The sequence below is a fragment of the Oncorhynchus mykiss genome, chromosome 5 (assembly GCF_013265735.2).
Source record: "Oncorhynchus mykiss isolate Arlee chromosome 5, USDA_OmykA_1.1, whole genome shotgun sequence".
Classification (NCBI taxonomy): domain Eukaryota; kingdom Metazoa; phylum Chordata; class Actinopteri; order Salmoniformes; family Salmonidae; genus Oncorhynchus; species Oncorhynchus mykiss.
Genome location: NC_048569.1, coordinates 59,857,702 through 59,882,166, shown reverse-complemented (window position 1 = coordinate 59,882,166; position 24,465 = coordinate 59,857,702). Strand labels below are relative to the sequence as shown.

Sequence of the window (24,465 nt, the reverse complement as noted above, 5' to 3'; positions counted from 1 at the left end):
TTGAGGATTCTTTATGTACTGATTCAATGTAGAATTCACCATCAATATTGCAGACTGGAGAAAACCGTATCCTGGGAAAAAGACAGAATAATTTTGACAGACATTTTTGGATTTCCGTTGTCAATATATAAGACACTAGACATTGATGACTACACTAGACTATTATCAAGAATCCATTAACTCATAAATGTTTTGTCGCCGACAATAAGAATGAAAACAATGTTTTTATGGGTTGCTGGGTTGCTGGGGGTCAATTTGTGAAGCATTCCCAACACCGTGTGTGGACAACATAGCATGCTGACTATAAATCACAAACACACTGTGTTGGCCCTGATTCAGAATGAGAATGGAATTGGAGGAGATGGTTGGATTTCGCACAGCGCGCCCAACAAAAGCTTCTATGTTGATCTGCTGCTCTTTTCCCATGCTTTTCTTTGTGCCCCTCACTCCAGCGCAACGCATGCCTACCCCGGCCCCGGCCAAGATGTCCAGCAGTCAGTGTCTGCTCAGGCCCGGCCTGGCCCAGGCACTAATCCCTGAGCTGTCAGAGGACCCTGCTCTGAACTCATCCTGGCCCGCAGGAAAAGGCTCTAATTGGGGGATTTTCTACATCATTAACCCTGATGAGCAGCCATCCCACCCTCACTACTCCCACCCTGCTCTCGCTCTCTGTCTTGCTCTCCCTCTCTCTCGCTTCCACACTAACATTTTGTCTCGGTGTCTCTCTCTCTCTCTCTATTGCTAACACTCCCTCTCTCTTGTCCCCCCCCCCACCCCACCTACCCCCTCATGATTAGGATGTCCATGTCCTCCCATGGAAATCCACACAGAGTGCTGTTTGTTTGGCTCTGGGAGAACACTGTTTAGATTGGATCTCCAATAACAATATAGCAGCACGTGTGCTTTACTGATGAGAGAAAATATTTTCTGAAGGTTAAAGGGTGATTGCTTAATTGTTTGTCTGCCAAAACATTTTCTCCAACACAGTTTAGTTTATAATCTGTCATTAAATGACCTCCACACAAAAAAAACACCAGGTAGTTACAAACACACACAGATCCAAAAAGAATATTCAGATTAAAATCATGTTTTTGTTTTTACATTCCCCACACTGTTGTGTTCACTGTTCACGTTTTGGCCCCAGATGGCCCCTGGTGAGAGGTCCTCCCGGGCTTCCATCTGTCCGGGAGTGTGGTTCACATGCTGGAGAGGCAAGCGCGGCAGGTACAGCCCACTGTGAACATGTGCTGCAGCGGCAGCGCCCAGGGGCAATTAGCGAGCAGCGGGCCCTGTGGCCGGGCCCCCCCCCTGGGAGCCTGATTGATTGGAGCCTCATCTTCCTAACGGGCTGGCACCATGCCACCAGCCAGGGACCAGGGGAGAGGAGAGGAGGGGCTGGGACGAAGAGAGGCTACTTCTCCACTGTGTCAGATCCTATCTCTATCCCTCACATACTACAGTAGGCCTAATAATATACTTCAGATACCGTCCTATAGCCATCCATTTATATTCAGAGATTTACAGTAGATAGATATTCACAGTCAGTGGATTTATAGAGTAGATAGGATAAAGGAGACAGAAGACAACAATTCTATCAAACTATATTTGTTTATTTTTTTAAGTAGATATTAAAGTTTTCTAGAACATGGACATCAACATTTCAGACAAAATAAAAGTAAACAGTAACAGAACTAGAACATATAACGAATAGGATGTCTATATGGGGATATAAAAAGTGTCCTGTATATTTTCAGATATAAACCTAAAATAAACTTCCCAAGTTTCTAGTGCATTTTTAAAATATTTTTTATATCTAAACTTTGGCTTAATCTTGATCCCAGTATCACATGAGGAACAAACATTTCTAAACATATTGTTTAATGTTCAAACTAACCCTGTTTCTATGTTGGGTGTGAGGTCCTGAAAATACCTGACTAGAGTTAACAGCTAAAGAGTATGCACTGATAACATAAAAACTAGACAACTGCAATTAAATTAGAAAAAAAAGAACAGCCGACGTAATTAGCAAATCAGCAATGTTGAGCGTGAGAGGTGAGCATAGAATCCCATAACACATCAGTAAAACATCTGAATATTACTTTGTGTATTGACCAATGGGGCTTTTACTGTCTATGACAAAGAAACATATTTATATCTGCAGTAACACAGAACTAATACGTTGTAAACTCCAGTCAAACAGTAAGTTGGATGAACTGACAATTCTGTGGAAACTTTTTTTAAACCGTTCTACTCTGTCACTCTGAACAAATCATATGTCCGGCAACATTTTGAGTTTCCTTTCAAAACAAATGCTACAACATTTCCACTTTTGTGTAATGGAATTTCCTTCCTCCATATTGTGATAGTCTACACACTATCACTGAAATAATAGTAATTAAATGTTACCACTTGCACATTGCAATAGGATGAATAATATTTACCTGGTAAAAGTATTGTCAAAATCAAAATGCTAAATTATTTTACATCAGAAATGTTTAATCCTATGTAGCCCTTGATATGACACGTTATCATTTAACAACGTGGTCGAAGATTGTCTTTTTTACCATACATAAACCATATGAAATATGCATATAGTCATTATCAAAACATTATGCCACAATGGACCCGTACACCCCATGTAGTATCTCTTCGACATATGCCAGAATAGACTATTCATGCTCTTTTTTCATTCCCGGGGTCTCGCTACAGAGGCCTATTTAGTGCAGTCTGTGACCGTTTTCCCCCTCGGACTTTAGACAAAGAAGATGGCTTGGATCAATTGTGCCGAACAAAGAGGAAACTATGTAGGGTGACACATCAGACCGTTCTCCTTCTGCTGCTCTGCACGTACACACAGTGACGGAAGGCCAAGCTGCCAACACGTTTTCTTCTCCAACAGCCACTGAGGCAAAAAAAAAAAAAAAAAAGTTACTTCAGTGGCCTCTTTCGCTCTGTCCCCCTGTCCTATTCCCACCCCTTCCGTGTGAGAGGGAGGTCTCCTGGCTTCCCTTCTCACTGTAGGAGGCTTACGCCATAGATCACTCTTTTCGACTGACCCAAACATGTTTAGCAGCTCTCCAAAAAAATTACTAAAACAGTTATTGCTTCCTCAGAGAATCAAGATGTCACATACTGAGGGTGCCATCAAATTCAGAGATTGGCTTTTAATATGTAGCACTCCTCAAGAACAATTCTCAAGAAAGAAGAGCCTTACATTGTTTGGCCTACCAGATCGTGAAAGAAGGTGTTGATATCAGTGTGTGTGTGCAGTCTATGGTGTGTATATCGACATGTGTGTTTGCAGTCTGAAGTTAGCCTCAGGGCAACCATCAATCTTCCTCAAGTCAATGACGACTAGGAGTAAATCACTTTCATAGATGTTAATTGGGTGTTAGAAGGTGTTCATCTCGTCTTCTCAAATGAAATAGCATGACAGATTGTTTTACGCATCCCCAGCTGAAAGCTCCCTGAAAGCTTGAGCCAGGATATCTCAACCATGACCCCACAACCCACGGTGTGGACAGAGGCTCTCCACTATAAGTGCAGTCGAGACAGACAGAAATGTAGTGTTTCATCCAAGGTGGCGGTGGTATCCTTCTTCTCCAGGTGTTGAAATAACCTGACCATTATAACTGGATGAATGATTCTGTGTTTCAGGGTCATAGACATAGCGATTCATACTGCCGCAACCTTCAACTACTATTATGGGAGACATGGCATGGCCATTCACAAATACTGAGAGAATTACTGGTTAATTGACCTGTAAAATTCATGATAAATTAGACAATTGGATTAATTAGGAAAATACACAAACCTTAATTTGCAGAGTTAAATGTGACCGTGTGTGAGCACTCTGCAGAATGTATTTTATGAAAGGATTTGGAGGGGACGTGAGTTGGTGTATACTTATTATTAGATTCAATGGTTAACAGCAAAGAACAAAAACATTAAAACTACTCTTGCAAAAAATAAAAGACCATTGAGTAACAAAATTAACACATGGACAGGCTGAGTGATCTGCATTACAAACTTAAAATACCCAATACTCTTTGGGATTTTCTGTGTCAAGTAGCTCAGTGGCTGGACAAGTTGTGGTCTGAGCTACATAGACATTGCATTGTGCTTTGTCACAAGCAAGAATGGTTATAGATCTTTAGCTAATGGCACAATTAGGCCTGGCCCAAAACCTGACTAGAGTGTACAGTGTTTGCATTTTTATAGAATTACTGAGAAGGAAGTATTTGTTGCCTTTTATATGAAATCCAAACTATTAGATTAGGATAAAACATCTAAAAGTTGCCATCAAGGGCAATTAGTGTCCAGTGGAATCCTTGTTCCAGTTGCTTCATAAAAGTTCATAAAAAAAAAAAAGTATTCTATCATAACCTTGTTTATTTGAGCAGTCTTTGCAGTCCTTTTGGAAAATGGATGTTTGTGTAGTTACCTTTGCGAGGCCTTTCTTGACATTCTGTGTCATAGAATCCAGATTAAAAACCTTTTTGAATAGTGGCACACAAAATATGCATCAACTTCCAATCCTTCACATCACTAGTATGGAAATCAAAAAAGAGACCAAGAACCATTCTAGTGCTGACAAAGGGTAGAAATGTCACTGGTGTTGGAAATCTTAGAAATATCATCAGTCGTAACTGAGCATTTGTTGGTGCCATCACTGCAATCCTGTTGTGTGAAAAATGCCATTATCATGGCCCAAAACCTCAATCATGACTGGAAACAGTTTCAATAGCCCTCCTCAGACCATCACATGGGCTGCCAGGTTTTGTCCATGGACTGGATGTGTTCCTTGGCTTTCATCCTCAGTGCGGCGATGCTGGAGCTCCTCTGGTCCACGTCCTCCATTGGGTATTTGTCGGTGAAAGGACCGGAACACTGGTATGGGGGTGGTGCCATGGACTGCATCCCTTGGCCCATGGGTGGGCTGTTGAGGAAGCTGTGGCTGGGGTAGCCACCCTGCAGGCCTTGTCCTGGGCCCATGAAACCCGGGATGCTGTGGACTGGGGTGGCGCTGGACAGAGGGGAGGTCAGCCAGGGGTCCAGGGGGAGGGCGTTGCTCATGGGCCCCATGTTGCTGTGCATGGGTGGCCGGTTGAAGGAGAGCATGGGCGAGTCATGCAGCTTCATGGTGCTGGCGTCCATCTTCTCCTGGCGCCTCCATTTGGCTCTGCGGTTCTGGAACCACACCTAGAGGAAGGCAGAGGGTTTGGATTTATAGTCCAGAGTATTTACAGCACCGATCGTTCCAATTGGTACCAAATGGGTTTAGAATTGTGCTTTATCAAGCTACCTATTTTGGTTTCTTAGTATCCTCATAAATAAAGAATCATTGTATTGAAATGTTCTGAGACCTCCAGTGTTGTCCTTGTTTTGGCCTGCTCTAAGACTTAGCCCCCTTTGCACTGCTGTCTTGCACAATTGTTGGGATGTCCCTAGAGAACCTGGGACCTGAGCCATTGTCAGCAAGGTTTGGACAGTGACACTTGTCTTAATTTAAAGTTTGGTACCTACTGGAGTCTCAGAGCACCTATGGGCATAATGTGCTGATGTGGAGCATGTTCAGGCCCTACAGTAAAACGTCATCCCTCAGCAGGTCAAGTCCATAATATCAATATTTTAGCTGCATCGTCTCTATTCAAGTAAACCATCTAAATAAATAATCATCAACTAATTGAACAGTGGTATTCTTGAATGGTTAGTATTTTGGATTTCTACATTTTGTTGGATTGGAAAAATAAGCAATTTGCCAATTGTAATACACTCCAATCAATTGCCCTGGGCGCTTGGTGAACAACAGCTATAGTTGTATTTACAGTACAGAGTATTTTAACTGTACTGACCAATCTTAATCATTTCGACCTTCATCCATACCTACTGTGTCATTTTGCCGTGCTTTAAGACTTTGCCCTTAGATTTTGCTATAAGACCTTGCCCTTTTTTCTGCACTATGCCCTGCTAAGACAACCTTCTTATGTCTGACCTGAGCTTGTGTGGGCAGGACACAGCTTGCTTTGTTACTTGTCTGTATTTATAGTGTAACGCCTGCTGTGAGTGACCTTGAAGCTCCTGAGGATCTAGAAATCGGCCCAACAGTAAAGATGTCCTATCGTCACTCACCATTATCATCTAAAGATTCAGAGAAGGTATTTCTGACCCACTGAGGTTTTTCATTAGAAAACATAAGCCCTTTAACCATTTAACTCACCTGCTGATGTAAAAAAGGCTTTATAAATACATTTGATTGATGATTGATATTCAGCTTCAATCAATTTACCTGGTGGCTGAATTCACATTGGATCAAGGTTGCACCTGATCAGAGATGTTAGTATTTGAGTCCACTCCTAGTCACAATGATTGGCAAGAAAGTCAGAGGAGTTGACCAGGGCAGAGCACAGTACCAGTAAAAGTGGTGGTGGACAAACCTACCTGAACTCTGACTTCAGGCAGGTTAACCTTCATAGCCAGCTCCTCACGGCTGTACACGTCGGGGTAATGAGACTTCTCGAAGGCACGCTCCAGCTCGTGCAGCTGGTACGTGGTGAAGGTGGTGCGGTTGCGTCGGTGCTTCTTCTTGGGCTGCTCTTCCTCGCAGGGCTCCGGACTTTTCCCTCCATTGCTATCCACACTCTTCCTCAGATCACTAATTTCCCCATCACACTTGTCCGAGTACAGTCCTGAATCTGTAGAGCCCATAGCGAGAGAGGGAAGAGATTCACATTAGATGAAACCATCAACAAAGTGACTTGGACTCATTTTGATTTAACCAAACAAGCTTCTTTGGCTTTCTTTGCAAAGGTAAGTCGTTCATTCTCAAGCTTTGCATAGTTAAGTATCGTTAGCTTGTGAGACAAATGTTGGTTTCAGGCTCTCCTATCATCAATAGCCATATGTTATGTCTAATCAACGTCTGTCTTCGCTAGACAGGGATTCTTCACAATTAAAAGGCCAATGTGAATGAAAAATCATTGAAATGGGAAAATAGGAAAAAGACAGTGAAGAAAGGTCTAGCTGTTGAAGAGTTAGGGGTTGACAAAAGCTGAAAACATGGAATATTCAAATGAGCTCCACAAACCCTTAATAACTTGTTTGTTCTGAAAACGTCCCAGGACACACACATTTGACACCTGCAACAATAGGCCACTGTAGGCCAAATAAAGCTGAAGTTGTGCCTTACTCTACGCATGCAGAAAGACATGTAGATTGTCCTCCTGCCTTGTAACGAAGCATACATGAGCAGCATACATGAGCAGCATACATGAACAGCATACATGAACAGCATACACGGCGCTGACTCGCTAAGGCTTTCACTGCAGGTTTCCACTAATCCTCAGAGGGAAACAGATGCAGCCTGTTAATTCCTCTGATAGCTTCCATGTATTCTTAACTGTAATCTACGTAGGACCTTCATTTGTATCAGTCCCATAATCAGGAAAATACTGTAAACATTACAAGGTAAAAGCCATAAAACGCTGTCATCGTGGTTGTTGAATTGGAATTATCAAAAAAGGGTAATCAAATTATATTGGGCACAAAGATGACCATCAGATCAGTTGTCTACGCTTCTGCCATCATAGCAGTGATCTGTGCACTAGTCCTGTATGGTATAATTCATTATTGGTAAACACATTATCTATCGGGACACTTTATTGGGACAGCCTTTATTGACACATTTGAAATATTACTTCATAATGGTAACATTACTCTCTTGTCAATTCTGTAATTTGTCCCTCACATAAAAGTAATAGGTTGTCAGTTTGGGTTGGTATTGTGGGTGATATTCATGACCAGTTCCCAATGACCACATAACTGTATAGCACATGGAGAGATAGGGACTCTTTGGGTGTTTCACTTTACAGCAGTGGTATTCAAACTTTTTCACCAGAATTTCAGAATTTAATTTTTTCCCCCAATAATTTCTCGAGACCTCACCCCAACCAAGCACAATCTTAAAAAACTGTACATTTCAATTTTTACATCAACAAATAACCTTCAATTCATTACATTTTCATATTTTTTCATATTTTTTCTTCTAATTATTTTTCTGAAAAACGTTTGTACATCGTCCCATACAATAATCTGTACTCTTTGTTAAATTATAAATAAATAAAATATTATTTAAATTTTGGCGACCAGGTCGCGACCCCAACTATGGATACCATTACTTTACAGTGTTTAGCAAAAACTTGATGAAAGAAACCTTATTGCACAATCACCAAACTAAATATGGCTAGCCCAACCCAGTTCAAACCCATGACGAGTAGGAACTAACAAACCCAAACCTTGCTGAATGGATCTTCATATCAAGCCAGTGCTTGATAGAATCAGGACAGAAAGCCAAGAAAAACCTTCAATTCCCAGACAGGGGCAGCTAGGAGGATTTTGGGGTCCATTGATCTATCTCTCATTAACAGCCTACGACAATGCCCATAGTGGCACAATGGAGGGGTCAGGCTGGGTTCAGTGACCAGCTCCCTGCCTGTCGGCCTGTCGGAACCGCCCGTCTAAAGACCTTGTCATGTTTACAGTCCAGCAGAAAACCTCAATGTGGAGGGGACAAAGTGACGCGATGTAGTACAAAATGCCCATTCAGACGGAACAGGGATGACTAACAAGTCAGTTATGTGTTAAGGACATGTAAATAAGTGCTGAATATTAAGTGGAAACAAACAAGAATTTAGCCATTGCTGTTGCACTGGTTGAACAGTGCTTATGATCATATTTTATAATTACCAACACTGTCATAAGACACTTCCAATTACGTTGTAATTTCATGAGTCATCAAATGCTGGTTTGTGCTACGTGTTTCACTAAAACCTTTGTTTTTATGACCCCATAGATAGTAACCAGAATGTAAAAACTACCATAGATTAAAAAACGTCACATTTTATGCAGAGTTGAAATGTTAATGAAATGAAACTGCACCACTGTAAAATCTCATCTGTGTCCAAGAGAAGATTAGGGGAATTCCACAAGGGGATGGGATTTGGGATGAAACCCCCTCACCGTCTTGTTTTGTGATTTATCTCTCAATCTCAGCATGATTTCACAGTATTTACAAGGTACAGACACATGTCATCTACTGCCCCCCCCCCCCCTAGAGATACAATATAATGTTCTATTTCATTCTGTGAGCTGTTGAGAAACGACCCGGACTCTCTGCAAGGCTACAACCAATGCAGCCATTGAGGTCATCGTCGCCTCAACGCATTGATGCAATGGAAATAATCAAGTCTTAATGACTTAAGTAAAGCTGCTAATCATTACATCACAAAAAGACAAAGGGAAGTGTGCAAGTTCAGGCATCATAGACAGGATCCTCCGACACACTTTGTGGTCCACTTAAATTAAATGTTGGTATGAAAATTAGAATTAAATGAAAAATACACATTATCATGTATTTGTTTGGTGTCTTCCCCTGCCATCTAGATTGCATGTGATTGTGTGTGTTTTAATGCCACACTTTAAGTCTGTAATGTGCCTTATTGTATGACTGTGACAATAAAATGTCCCCCTTGGTAATCAATACAATACATTTAATACAATCAATCTTCTGTCTCCTTGACATCATCTTAGCTGCTTCCTACATGCAGTATGTTCCTATCAAATGCAGCAAAGCTTGAAGTGAGAGGGCTTGATTGATAACTTATGAACACCAGCGACGTGTCGACGTGTCTTAATGTGTTTTGGCCTCAAACATATACTGTACATGCAGAGAGTGGGCTGGCCATAAATGCCCCAGAATCAGAACAGTGATTTACAGTATGCCCAGTGGAGTGTTTATCTCACACCTAAGAGACTCACCATGGTAGGACTGCTGCTCTGAGAGGTGCCCGTAGGGCTGTGCTGGGTCCTGCTTCCCAGGGTCTCCCAGGTCATCCACGCCCACTTTGTGAAGCCCTGGGCCCCCAGATGGGCTGAGCAGGGGGTCCTGGTCTTTGCTGAAGCCCAGGATGACATCAATGCTGTGGACGCGGCCCCCCATCGCCGCCCCCCCTCCTTTCACCATCTCGTGGAAGTTACTGGGTGAGAGGCAGCTGTCGTCCACCATGCTCATGGTATCCAGTGATAAATGCATTTGAACGTTTGGATGCTCTCTCTATCCTTTAGCGGGGGAAAGTAGACTTGGCTCGGCTTTGTGAAGGAACAGGTCCAAGGATGAGTTTTAAAGATGTCCTCCACAAGTTCTGTGCACCTGCAAAACAAAGTCACAGTCATCACATGATCAGAAGCCAGTCTTGAGTCTTTGCCATTTAGTAGTGCCACATCAACATTCTCAAACACTCTCATATACTACTAGTACTACCTACCACCACTATAACATACAATCAATAATTGTACTAACATAATCTATTCAATATCAACAAAATATCAGCAAACATTTTGGGGGGCTAAATCAATCAATCAATCAAATGTATTTCTAAAGCCCTTTTTACGTCAGCCGATGTCACAATGTGCTATACAGCAATAGTTAAATGGTGTTTATGGTATATGTGTTGTCTATCAGAACATGGATCTGTCACTGAGGTTTATCTTTTAATGAGCCATGATATAATTATAAAGCGGATGATAAAAGACAGAGCCTCTTTATTCTATTGCATAAACTCATTACCAAGCACATTGAGTGCAATGAAATTGATAGGTGTGATTGACGTGATAGACTTTAGTATATTATAAAGCATTAACATAAAATCAATCTGTATTTGTATTTATTATGGATCACCATTAGCTGCTCCTGGGGCCAGCAAAAATGAAGGCATAATACATTAGAATAAAAATGTTAAACGTTAAAATAGATTTTAAAACAGATTTCACAATCCATTAAGTGTGCCCTCAAGCCACTACTCTACTACAATACACAATACAGGTGTACGTGTGTGTAGAGTGTGTATGGTATGTGAGTTTGTATGTGTGTGTTTGCTGTTCCATAAGGTGTATTTGTATCCGTTTTGTTTTATCTGGTTTTACTGCTGGCGTGAGTTACTTGATGTGGAATAGAGTTCCTTGTAGTCGTGGCTCTATGTAGTACTGTGTGCCTCCCAAAGTCTGTTCTGGACTTGGGAACTGTGAAGAGACCTCTGGTGGCATGTCTTGTGGGGTATGCATGGGTGTCCAAGCTGTGTGCTTGTAGTTTAAACAGACATCTTGGTGCATTCAACATGTCAGTACCGCTCACAAAAACAATTAGTGATGATGTCAATCTCTCCTCCACCTTGAGCCTTGCGAGATTGACATGCATATTATTAATGTTAGCTCTACGTGTACATTTAAGGGCCAGCCGTGCTGCCCTGTTCTGGGACAGTTGTAATTTTCCCAAGTCCCCCTATGTGGGACCTGACCACATGACTGGTCAGTAGTCCAGGTGTGACAAAACTAGGGCCTGTAGGACCTGCCTTGTTGATATTGTTGTTAATCAAAGACAAGTTGATAAATTGCTTTCTGAAATATCTTATTTACATAGCTATATTTAACACGTTTATAATGACATAGACAGGCCCACAGCTTGAAGTTTAGGGCAAAAGTTACATTTGACAGAAAAAAAACTTTGCTTTGGAGCAAAATCTTGGTTAACATGAATTTATAAAATATTAACCATGAAATTGTAATACGTAGCTTTATACAGTAGAGGTAAGAAACCCTTTACTGAATAAATATACATAAACTTAAAAGGACCAAATGTGAAATGAACAAAATGTAACTATGCCCTACATATTATACATTTGCATAGTTGTATTGTATTGTACTCTGTTGCATTGTATTCTATGATATTCAATATAATATAGTTGAATGATATTCAAGAGCACATGTTTAAGCACTAGGCATATCATTGTTGTATTAAAATATACAAAGTACAATGCATAGTCCTTAAAATGCAGAATCTTTGTATTTTTGTATTTAACTGATACTGTAATTCTATACTTTGTGGAAAACAAAAATGGTTTCCAATACTAACAACATTCTCACTTTCAGTGTCCATCTCCTCCGATTTAAATGTCATATAGACACATTATGTTAGACTAATAAAACGTTAACCTTTCTTTTATAGTTGCCTAAATGTCACAAACATTTGCGGTGGTAATAGTAATAGCGGTTTGAACATACCTTTGAAGAAATGACGTGCTGAGCGCATGAAGTTGAACTGTCAATATTCCACCTGTTTCCTCCAACACTTCACTTCAACTACTGAGGTAGTTCACGCCCCTTGTCCGGGTGCTGCACACCAAAGCCGCGCAAATCTCAAGCCCTGTCTATTTTACCTTGCATCCTCTCTAGCCTTTCTTCAAAAACAATGTGCATAATACGCTGAAAAACACAACAAAACGTGTGTGCACAAAACAAGCTTGACAACTAATGTGGTTTTGTTGCAGGCTATAGTCTTTTCAAAGTGCAGAGAGAGAGTAACCTAGTGCTGGTGAATGGAAATAAAATGAGCGGATTAAAGAGGTTATTAATTGGAATCCTTCCCCTTTAAGAATGATTGACAGTTGTTTTCTAGTCAAGTAATTGCAGTAAATGTAGCTTACATTCACCCCACAGGAGGAGGCTGGGCTAATGAAGCCATGACAAGACTTTCTTTCAGAAATCTATTGTTTTAAAGACAAAGGTCTGACTGAAAGTTTTCACTAATCCCCTCATTATTCCAGAGAAAGACTACATAAAAACTCTGGTAGGGACAAGTTATACATGGTGCATGAGAATGGAGAACAGCGTGAAGACCTGAACTCATGTTGACACATTTTTTAAAACATTTTGAAAAGCTTTCAATTTTGAGTAAATATTAATTTAACGTATTATAGAATAAAACGTTTTAATATTAAACTTAAATCAGAAGTCAAAGTAAATATCCAGCTACAACCTATTTCAAATGTATTTATGCAACATGAAAAGTGACAGATAATATAATTAGCAATATGTATTTCAAATCAGTTTGTTCGTTTGCAATAGAAAAACAGAAAAGCAACTGACAGTCATCAGCATGGAGCTTTTACTTCTTGAGGCAATTAGTATTGCAAGTAGTAAATCAAGCAATGACCCATCACTAATGAGGGGAATTAAACATGGGGGAAAACTAATGCAATTAAATGCAATTAACTTGCCTAACTTGGAGAGAGGTTAAAAACAATGAAATTAAAATGTACCTCAATTAACAAATAGTAATGTAAAAAATAATGTTTTCAAATAATACACTGGATGTATTACATTAATACACTGGATGTGGTCATACTGAACTTGTAAAACATCCAATTATACACATCTATAGCACACCTATGTAATGGGGCATAATTAACATAAAGTAATATGTTTACAACCTGTAGCTACAAAATGTATGATGGCTAGTGGACATAATATGTCCAATAAAGAAAATAAACAATTAGTGACCAGATCAATTCAAGAGGAGTGATCTCAGACCTGTTTAACAGCTCATTAAGGATTTAACCCGAATTGTGTCAATTGGCTTGGACTAATTGTTGCAAGTGTTCATTACATGATCATACCATGGTCAATCCACATATACTAAATCACTATGACACATAGAAACAATGAATGGAATTTTGTCACATAACACTATTTGAATCAATTTTCTGTGGTTTATTTTGAATAAATCACGGTGATAATGCATGAGGAATCAAAATTAAGATTAGCATATGACTAAAAAGGTTACAAAATACAAGAAACAAAAACAATTACATTATTTACTAACATAATTCATATTGGCCCATCTATAACTTTTTGTCACATAAACATGTTCCTGTGCCGATGGAGGTATTTGGGAGGATGCTGTTGTTTTAAGAGAGTATTTGCACCAGTTGGCCACTCTGAAACCTTGCCTGGGCTTGGAGAGGTTGAGTGCCACAGAGATCAACCCTTCCTTTAATGAGATTAAGGACTTTTCCAGAGATTTCCGAGGACCTCTACGGAAGTCCAGTGAGGACATGTGAATTCATTAAAAAAATATTGTTTTATCGATATGCCAAAATATATATTTTTTGTGGTCACAACATATCAAAAGTTGTTTTGTCGAGATCACATGATCATTTTCTCATGATCTGTCACGTCCTGACCTTAGCTCCTTTTTTATGTCTCTATTTTAGTTTGGTCAGGGCGTGAGTTGGGGTGGGCATTCTATGTTTTGTGTTCTATGTTTTCTATTTCTATGTGTTTGGCCTGGTATGGTTCCCAATCAGAGGCAGCTGGCATCGTTGTCTCTGATTGAGAACCATACTTAGGTAGCCTGTTCCCACCTGGTGTTTGTGGGTAGTTGTTTTCTGTGTCTGTGTTTTCACCATACAGAACTGTTTCGATTTTCGTTGTTTCACGTTTGTTATTTTGTGTTCAGTTGTAATAAATTTAACATGGACACGTACCACGCTGCATATTGGTCTGAACCTTCCTATTCCTGTTCCTCAGATGAAGAAGATCGTTACATGATCACAACATAACAAACTTTTTTTTTGTAGCGAGCACAAGATAAACTCTATAAATAGGAGTGAACGTGTTGATGATACATTGACAGTATGGCTGAGGCGGCAGAGCCCATGGTGGATCAGCACATCCGTTTTTATTTTGTTTGTGGATTAACCCAGGCAGAAATTGTTTTATGTATGTCAGTTATAGATGGCATCCAGTGTTGGCTCCAATGAAATTCAATTTTAAAGACGTGAAAGTGTGGTTGCGCAGCTAATTGAATTGAATTGAATGTGGAATGTTCAGTGAAAGAAGAGTTAACATTGAGATCTCTGGTTGTAGACTACCAATGAAAGTTTACCAGACTACCAATAATAGTTTAATTTAATCTCTTTAATAGTTTTAACGGGAATGTTGGCTTGTCAATGGCAGCAAAAACAATCACAAACAACAATTAAAAAAAAAAAAAAGTAGAAAAATTGACACGTTCTGACCTTTATTTCCTTTGTTTTGTCTTTATTTAGTATGGTCAGGGCGTGAGTTGGGGTGGGCAGTCTATGTTTGTTTTTCTATGTTTGGTTTCTGTTTCGGCCTAGTATGGTTCTCAATCAGAGGCAGGTGTCGTTAGTTGTCTCTGATTGAGAATCATACTTAGGCAGCCTGGGTTTCACTGTTGGTTTGTGGGTGTTTGTTTCCGTGTGTGTGTTTGTCGCCACACGGTACGTTTTCGGTTTTTGTAGATTTCACGTTATCGTTTATTGTTTTGTTCAAGTGTTCGTTTGTCTTTATTAAAAACATTATGGACACTTACCACGCTGCATCTTGGTCCGATCCTTACTCCTCTTCAGACGAAGAGGAGATCTGCCGTTACAGAAACATCAACAACAAAAGGACCAAGCGGCGTGGTAATGGGCAGCAGCAGTGAACATAAGACTCCTGGACTTGGGAGGAGATTATGGACGGTAAAGGACCCTGGGCACAGCCAGGGGAATATCGCTGTCCCAAGGCAGAGCTGGAGGCAGCGAAGGCAGAGAGGCGCTGGTATGAGGAGGCAGCACGGCAGCGCGGCTGGAGGCAGCCCCAAACATTTCTTGGGGGGGAACATGGGGATTGTGGTGAAGCCAGGTAGGAGACATGCGCCAACTTCCCGTGCTTATAGGAGAGAGAGAGGGACCGGGCAGGCACCTCGTTATGCGGTGGAGCGCACAGTCTACCCAGTGCGTGTGCATAGCCCGGTGCCTCATATCAGCCGGGCTAGAGTGGGCATCGAGCCAGGTGCCATGAAGCCGGCTTTACGCATCTGGTCTCCAGTGCGTCTCCTCGGGCCGGCGTACATGGCACCAGCCTTACGTATGGTGTCCCTGGTTCGCCAGCCCAGTGCGGGCTATTCCACCTTGCCGCATTGGCCTGGCTACCGGGAGCATTCAACCAGGTAAGGTTGGGCAGGCCTGGTGCTCAAGAGCTCCAGGCAGCCCCCCCGCACCAGGCTGTCTCTCCGTCTTCTGCCTACAGGTGCTCCCGCCTGTCCAGCGCTGCCAGAGCCTTCCTTCTGTCCTGAGCCTCCAGAGTCTCCCGTCTGTCCTGAGCCGCCAGAGTCTCCCGTCTGTCCTGAGCCGTCAACCAGCCAGGAGCTGCTAGAGCCGTCAACCAGCCAGGAGCTGCCAGAGCCGTCAGCCAGCCAGGACCTGCCAGAGCCGTCAGCCAGCCAGGAGCTGCCAGAGCCGCCCTTCACTCCGGAGCTGCCGGAGTCTCCCACCTGTCCGGCGCTGCCGGAGTCTCCCGCCTGTCCGGCGCTGCCGGAATCTCCCGTCCATTCGGGACCCATTTCTAGGGTCCCCAGTCCGAGGTCGGCGGCGAGGGTCGCCTTGTTTAGGAGGCCATGGAGGGGGACAATGAGGCGGAGAAAAACTGTGTTGAAGTTGGGATCCACGTCCCGCGCCAGAGCCGCCACCGCGGACAGACGCCCACCCAGACCCTCCCCTATAGGTTCAGGTTTTGCGGCCGGAGTCCCACTCCAATTTGCATACCGCCCAAACAGATCCACAGATGATGCAATCTCTATTGCACTCCACACTGCCCTTTCCCACCTGGACAAAAGGAACACCTATGTGAGAATGCTGTTCATTGACTTCAGCTCAGCGTTCAGCACCATAGTACCCTCAAAGCTCATCACCAAGCTAAGGAACCTGGGACTACACACCTCCCTCTACAACTGGATCCTGGACTTCCTGACAGGCCGCCCCCAGGTGGTGAGGGTAGGTAGCAACACATCTGCCACGCTGATCCTCAACACTGGAGCTCCCCAGGGGTGCGTGCTCAGTCCCCTCCTGTACTCCCTGTTCACCCACGACTGCATGGCCAGGCACGACTCCAACACCATCATTAAGTTTGCTGATGACACAACAGTGGTAGGCCTGATCACCGACAACGACGAGACAGCCAATAGGGAGGTCAGAGACCTGGCTGGGTGGTGCCAGAATAACATCGTATTCCTCAACGTAACTAAGACTAAGGAGATGATTGTGGACTACAGGAAAAGGAGCACCGAGCACGTCCCCATTCTCATCGACGGGGCTGTAGTGGAGCAGGTTCAGAGCTTCAATTTCCATCAACAACAAACTACATTGGTTCAAACACACCAAGACAGTCGTGAAGAGGGCACGACAAAGCCTATTCCCCCTCAGGAAACAAAAAAAATTTGGCATGGGTCCTGATATCCTCAAAAGGTTCTACAGCTGCAACATGGAGAGCATCCTGACCGGTTGCATAACTGCCTGGTACAGCAATTCCTTGGCCTCCTACCGCAAGGCACTTCAGAGGGTAGTGCGTACGGCCCAGTATATCACTGGGGCAAAGCTGCCTGCCATCTAGGACCTCTACATCAGGCGATATCAGAGGAAGGCCCTAAAAAATGTCAAAGACAACAGCCACCCCAGTCATAGACTGTTCTCTCTACTACTGCATGGCAAGCGGTACCGGAGTGCCAAGTCTAGGACAAAAAGGCTTCTCAACAGTTTTTACACCCAAGCCATAAGACTCCTGAAGAGGTAACCAGATGGTTACCCGGACTATTTGCATTGTGTCACCGACCCAACCCCTCTTTTACGCTGTTGCTACTCTCTGTTTATCTTATATGCATGGTCACTTTAACTATACATTCATGTACATACTACCTTGGGCTATCTGCATTGTTTCCCACCACCCTCCAACCCCTCTTTTTACGCTTCTGCTACTCTCTGTTCATCATATATGCATAGTCACTTTAAGATACCTACAGTACATGTCCATACTACCTCAATAAGCCTGACTAACAGGTGTCTGTATAAAGCCTTGCTACTCTTTTTTCAAATGTCTTTTTACTGTTGTTTTATTTCTTTACTTACCTACACACACACATACCTTTTTTTTCGCACCATTGGTTAGAGCCTGTAAGTAAGCGTTTCACTGAAAGGTTGCATTCAGCGCACCTGTTGTATTCGGCGCATGTGACAAATAGACTTTGATTTGATTTGAAGTCTAAAGATAAGTTTAAGATGCTATGTAGATTAGTTTTAGGTTGCCTAACTTTAACGTAATAAAAAGCTGTTCAGGAACAATGCTCCTGGCCAAATCAGTTGTTCTCTGTCTGCCATAATGTGACTAAATCAAATCAAATTTTATTCGTCACATCTTCCGAATACAACAGGTGCAGACCTTACTGTGAAATGCTTACTTACAAGCCCTTAACCAACAACGCAGTTCAAGAAATAGAGTTAAGAAAATATTGACTAATAAACTAAAGTTTAAAAAAAGTAATTAATCACAAGATAACACCATACATTTACATAACAATAATGAGGCTATATACAGGAGGTACCGGCATTGTGCGGGGGTACAGGTTAATCGAGGTAATTTTTAAAGTGACTATGCATAGATAATAAACAGCGAGTAGCAGCAGTTTAAAAACAAATGGGAGCGGGGTTCAATGTAAATAGTCCAGGTGGCCATTTGATTAGTTCGGCAGTCTTATGGCTTGGGGGTTGAAGCTGTTAAGGAGCCTTTTGGCGCTCTGGTACCGCTTGCCGTGCCATAGCAGAGAGAACAGTCTATGACTTGGGTGACTGGAGAGTCTTTGACAATTCTTTGGGCCTTCCTCTGACACCGCCTAGTATATAGGTCCTGGTTGTCAGGAAGCTTACCCTCAGATTTTATTTTATTTATTTTTATTTCACCTTTATTTAACCGGGTAGGCTAGTTGAGAACAAGTTCTCATTTGCAACTGCTACCTGGCCAATATAAAGCAAAGCAGTGTGACACAGACAACAACACAGAGTTACACATGGAGTAAACAATAAACAAGCCAATAACACAAACAAGTCAATGACACAGTAGAGAAAATAAATATACAGTGTGTACAGTGTGTGTCTATATACAGTGTGTGCAAAAGGCATGAGGAGGTAAGCAATAAATAGGCCATAGGAGCGAATAGTTTAGCAGATTAACACTGAAGTGAAAAATGAGCAGATGATGATGTGCAAGTAGAGATACTGGTATGCAAAAGAGCATATAGTAAATAAAATAAAAACAGTATGGGGATGAGATAGGTAGATTGGGTGGGCTATTTACAGATGGACTATGTACAGCTGCAGTGATCGGTTAGCTGCTCAGATAGTTGAAGTTTAAAGTTGGTGAGGGAAATAAAAGTCCCCAACTTCAGCGATTTTTGCAATTCGTTCCAGTTACTGGCAGCAGAGAACTGCTGAGCAGTTGACATACCAGGCGGTAATGCAACCGGTCAGGATGCCCTCAATGTTGCAGCTGTAGAACTTTTTGAGGATCTGGGGACCCATGCCAAATATTTTCAGTCTCCTGAGGGGGAAAGGTGCTGTCGTGCCCTCTTCACAACTGTCTTCATGTGTTTGGACCATGACAGTTTGCTGGTGATGTGGACACCAAAGAACTTGAAACTCTCGACCCACTCCACTTCAGCCCCATCGATGTTAATGGGGGCCTGTTTGGCCCTCCTTTTCCTGTAGTCCATGATCAGACCCTTTTGTCTTGATCACATTGAGAGAGAGTTTGTGGTCCTGGCACCACACTGTCAGGTGTCTGACCTCCTCCATATAGGCTGTCTCATTGTTGTCTGTGATCAGGCCTACCACTGTTGTGTCATCAGCAAACTTAATGACGGTGTTGGAGTCGTGCTTGGCCACGCAGTCGTGGATGAACAGGAAGTACAGGAGGGGACTGAGGACGCATCCCTGAGGGGCCCCAGTGTTGAGGATCAGCATGGCAGATGTGTTGTTGCCTACCCTTACCATCTGGGGGTGGCCCGTCAGGAAGTCCAGGATCCAGTTACAGAGGGAGGTGTTTAGTCCCAGGGTCCTTAGCTTAGTGATGAGCTTTGTGGGCACTATGGTGTTGAAAGCTGAGCTGAAGTCAATGAACAGCATTCTCACATAGGTGTTCCTTTTGTCCAGTGTAGAGTGCGATTGAGATTGAGTCATCTGTGGATCTGTTGGGGCGGTATGCGTATTGGAGTAGGTCTAGGGTTTCTGGCATGATGGTGTTGATGTGAGCCATGACCAGCCTTTCAAGCACTTCATGGCTACCGACGTGAATGCTACGGGGAGTGCTGAATGCTATCATTTAGGCAGGTTACCTTCGCTATCTTGGGCACAGGGACTATGGTGGTCTGTTTGAAACATGTAGGTATTAGAGACTCGGCCAGGGAGAGATTGAAAATGTCAGTGAAGACACTTGCAAGTTGGTCCGCGCATGCTTTGAGTACACGTCCTGGTAATCCGTCTGGCCCCGTGGCTTTGTGAATGTTGACCTGTTTAAAGGTCTTGCTCACATCGGCTATGGAGAGTGTGATCACACAGTCGTCCAGAACAGCTGGTGCTCTCATGCATGCCTCAGTGTTTCTTGCCTCAAAGTGAGCATAAAAGGCATTTAGGTCGTCTGGTAGGCTCGCATCACTGGGCAGCTCGTGGCTGGGTTTCCCTTTGTAGTCCGTAATAGTGTTCAAGCCCCGCCACATCCGACGGGCATCAGAGCCGGTGTAGTAGGATTCTATCTTTGCCTGGTTGATTGTTTGTCTGAGGGCATAGCGGGATTTCTAATAAGCGTCCAGATTAGTGTCCCGCTCTTTGAAAGCTGATCCATGGCTTCTGGTTGGGAAATGTACATACGTTCACTGTGGGGACGACGTCATCAATACATTTATTGACAAAGCTGGTGACTGAGGTATACTCCTCAATGCCATTGGATGAATCACGGAACACATTCCAGTCTGTGCTAGCAAAACAGTCCTGTAGCGTAGCATCCGAGTCATCTGACCACTTCTGTATTGAGCAAGTCACTGGTACTTCCTGCTTTCGTTTTTGCTTGTAAACAGGGATCAGGAGGATAGAATTATGGTCAGATTTGCCAAATGGAGGACGAGGGAGAGCTTTGTATGCGTGTCTGTGCGTGGAGTAAAGGTGGTCTAGAGTTCTTTTGCCTCTGGTTGCACATGTGACATGCTGGTAGAAATGAGGTAAAACGGATTTAAGTTTGCCTGTATTAAAGTCCCCGGCCACTAGGAGTGCTGCTTCTGGATGAGCATTTCTTGTTTGCTTATGGCCTTATACAACTCGTTGAGTGGGGACTACATGGAGCTGTATCAGGGAAGCTGTATCGGCCATTTCTGATTTCAAATTCTCAATTTAATGCAGCGTCGCAGTCCAACATGAAGTTGAAAGGTAATTTGGTTTGGATGTTTTTAACCTGTAGCTATTTAATATTTGACCTTCTTAGGTGAGTAATTACAATACCAAAGTATGCCAAACCCCAGTACACAGTTAGTTCAAGTAATTAATTGGTTGAGTCAGAGTAATGGTAAGTCACGACATACCTTAATGAAATTAGTACAATTGTCTTACCTTGTCATAATCTACAACTAAGGACCTATTACTCCATTGTTTATGTTGATGTTGTCATATTTGCTTCAAATGAGTACCACCAAGTGCTATTTTTGTTTCTTTGGGCAGTCTTACTCCGTAGAGAGGAAAGGTAGAGTAAAAAGGAAAGAGTAATGGCCGGGACTTGAACATGTGCTGGCAGCAGCAAGTTTTCTAGGGGCAGCGGCCAAGACTGCTAGACTGACCCAGGCTACACCAAGTCCTATTTTCATGTGAAAATGCCAGAATGCAACTAATGCACCTCATACAGAGTGGCTTTAAAACGTAGACCAAAAATTGAATTTGAACATGATCTGTGAGCAATGTTCCCTCTAAACTGCGCGTGCAGAGAAGCACGAGATTGAATGTCACTCAACTTTCTAGAGTTTCTCCCCTTAGTTAACTCTATTGAATCAATGTAATACTAGCCACTTTCATTGCAACATACCGAAACAAAATGAACTAAGCAAGTCTTAGTATGCAAAACTATCTACGTAGGAGATGTTGTTGTAGGCAGAAGGCATTGGAGTAGGATTCTATTGCATTGCACCTTTTTCACCTAATACATAGCTTAGGCCAAAAAGTGAATTTTAAGATGATCCTTGAGTCGTGTTTGCTAAATGGCCATATATGAATACATTCAGAGTATGAAAAAAACTATCCCACTGAGCAATGTCCGACGTCCATGGAAGTTGAAAAGTAGTTGAAATGTGATCCGTCCGCCTTCAATGTCCACAGATGCCGTTTTTTAATCCGGACCAGACTTGATTTAGCCCAAACATAGACATCTAGAATTGGTTCAGATTTTGTCCGTTTCAGACCGCCCATGATTTCAATGTCCACAGCTATCCAGACCGGACTTGATTTCAATGTCCACAGCTATCCAGACCGGACTTGATTTCAATGTCCACAGCTATCCAGACCGGACTTGATTTGGTCCAAACATAGACGTCTATGATCAGTTCAGATTTGATCTGTTCCCGGATTGGACCAAATCTGAACCAATCAAAGATGTCTATGTTTCACATGTTTGGACAGCACAGCATTGCACAGCACAGTACAGCACAGCAGTGTACAGGACAGTAAAGAAAAATAGTCGGGTATACAGTAGTTTAGTACAGTACACTACTAAGTAGAGTAGAGTACAATGGAGCATAGTAGAGTATCGTTCAGTACAGTACAGCACAATAGAGTACCGAAGTATACTAAACTAAACTCTGTCATGTATTGCACTGCACTCTAGTGTGCTTTACTGTACTGTGCTGTACTGTACTATGCTGTCTAACATGTGAAACATAGACGTCTATGATTGGTTCAGAGATTGGTCTTATTTTGCTCAAAGAAATAATACCCAGTGTGCTTTACAAGTGTTCATTTTTACATTTACATTTTGGTAATTTAGCAGACGGCCTTATCCAGAGTGATTTACAACCATATAATCATATTATTTTATATTAATACAATTGCTCAGAGAAAGAGACTTGTTTAACAAGTAATACTATTTTTTTCTCAATAACGTAGGGGTCAAAATGATTGACGCCCTTAAAGATTCTTATAAATAAACTAGTCAAAAGTTTAGTATTTGGTCCTATATTCCTAGCATGCAATGACTACATCAAGCTTGTGACTCTACAAACTTCTTGGATGCATTTGCAGTTCCTTTTGGTTTGCCATTCATTTCCATTTGTTGAATGCTGACATGGCAACAGAGATACTTGACATATTCAACAGTGCAACGGTGTGTTAGACGGAGACGTAACCAGGGGACCTTTTTAAAACAACACCGACAATCTCTACTTAGAAGAGATGAGAAAACAGTTACAGCATTATTATGCAACACCAGTGCAACAACAACAATGTTCAGTGCCCCGTTGAACATTTGCCAACCCAGGGCACTTACATTAGATTTGTGTGTTTACATTGTATCTTTGACCTTGAAGGACAAGCTAATCTGAGAATGAGATGACTAGAGAAACCAACAAGCTTCACCATCGTCCTGTTAATCTGAGGAGATGTGGTAATCAGAGACTGGGAGCTCACTCTTAATGTCTTAATGACGTCAAGAAATTACCTATTAAACAAAGCAGATTGAATAGACAGGTGTCCTACGTTGCCTATCCAAATAGCCACAGTAAAGCATGGTTCTTCTAGGAACAGGCTTAGTATTCTCCAGAGACTTCTGCAGCTACTAGATGTTGGAAAACGTTGGAGGTCAACATTTCACCTTCAACATTGGCTTTGTTACTGTACAAATCTGACTATCTGCTTCATAATGCACAATAACCATTTTGTTGGATGATAATTGTAGTGGGGTGTTGTCAGGTGCGTGAATGAGGACCCAAAAGCGAATTAACAAAACAGAGTTTCTTTAATGACGAAACACACGTAGGCTCAGATGGACAGGCAGATTCCGACAGGACAGGACAAGGTTAGCTGAACAGGCAGATTCCGACAGGACAGGACAAGGTTGCAGCAAACACGACGATAGTCTGGTTCAGGCATGAGTAACACAAACGAGAATCCGACAAGGACAGAAGCAGGAACAGAGAGAGATATAGAGACCTAATCAGAGGGAAAAAGGGAACAGGTGGGAAAAGGGGTGAACGAGGTAGTTAGAGGAGACAAGGAACAGCTGGGGGAAGGAGGGTAAGGAAAGGTAACCTAATACGACCAGCAGAGGGAGACAGGGTGAAGAGAAAGGACAGAAACAAGACACAACATGACAATACATGACAGTACCCCCCCACTCACCGAGCGCCTCCTGGCGCACTCGAGGAGGAAACCTGGCGGCAACGGAGGAAATCATCGATCAGCGAACGGTCCAGCACGTCCCGAGAGGGAACCCAACTCCTCTCCTCAGGACCGTACCCCTCCCAATCCACTAGGTACTGATGACCACGGCCCCGAGGACGCATGTCCAAAATCTTACGGACCCTGTAGATAGGTGCGCCCTCGACAAGGATGGGGGGGGGGGGGGGAGACGAACGGGGGCGCGAAGAACGGGCTTAACACAGGAGACATGGAAGACCGGGTGGACGCGACGAAGATATCGCGGAAGAAGAAGTCGTACTGCGACAGGATTAATGATCTGAGAAATACGGAACGGACCAATGAACCGCGGGGT

The 24,465-nt window shown here is 42.7% G+C and overlaps 1 protein-coding gene across 2 annotated transcripts; it reads right to left on the bottom strand.

The window, feature by feature from the left end:
* Positions 1-1,597: 1,597 nt before the first annotated feature.
* Positions 1,598-12,477, bottom strand: LOC110524197 (retinal homeobox protein Rx1-like). 2 transcript variants are annotated; one of them, XM_036977984.1, is made up of 4 exons: positions 12,115-12,477; positions 9,817-10,207; positions 6,442-6,704; positions 1,598-5,202 (listed from the first exon to the last, which is right to left on the bottom strand). In XM_036977984.1, exons 2-4 carry the CDS (start codon positions 10,088-10,090, stop codon positions 4,762-4,764), a joined length of 978 nt encoding a protein of 325 aa, XP_036833879.1. In that variant the 5' UTR covers positions 10,091-10,207; positions 12,115-12,477; the 3' UTR covers positions 1,598-4,761. The 2 variants fall into 2 exon arrangements, with proteins under 2 accessions (XP_036833879.1, XP_021459294.2); XM_021603619.2 differs by having other exon boundaries at positions 6,442-6,695; positions 12,115-12,476.
* Positions 12,478-24,465: the final 11,988 nt, after the last annotated feature.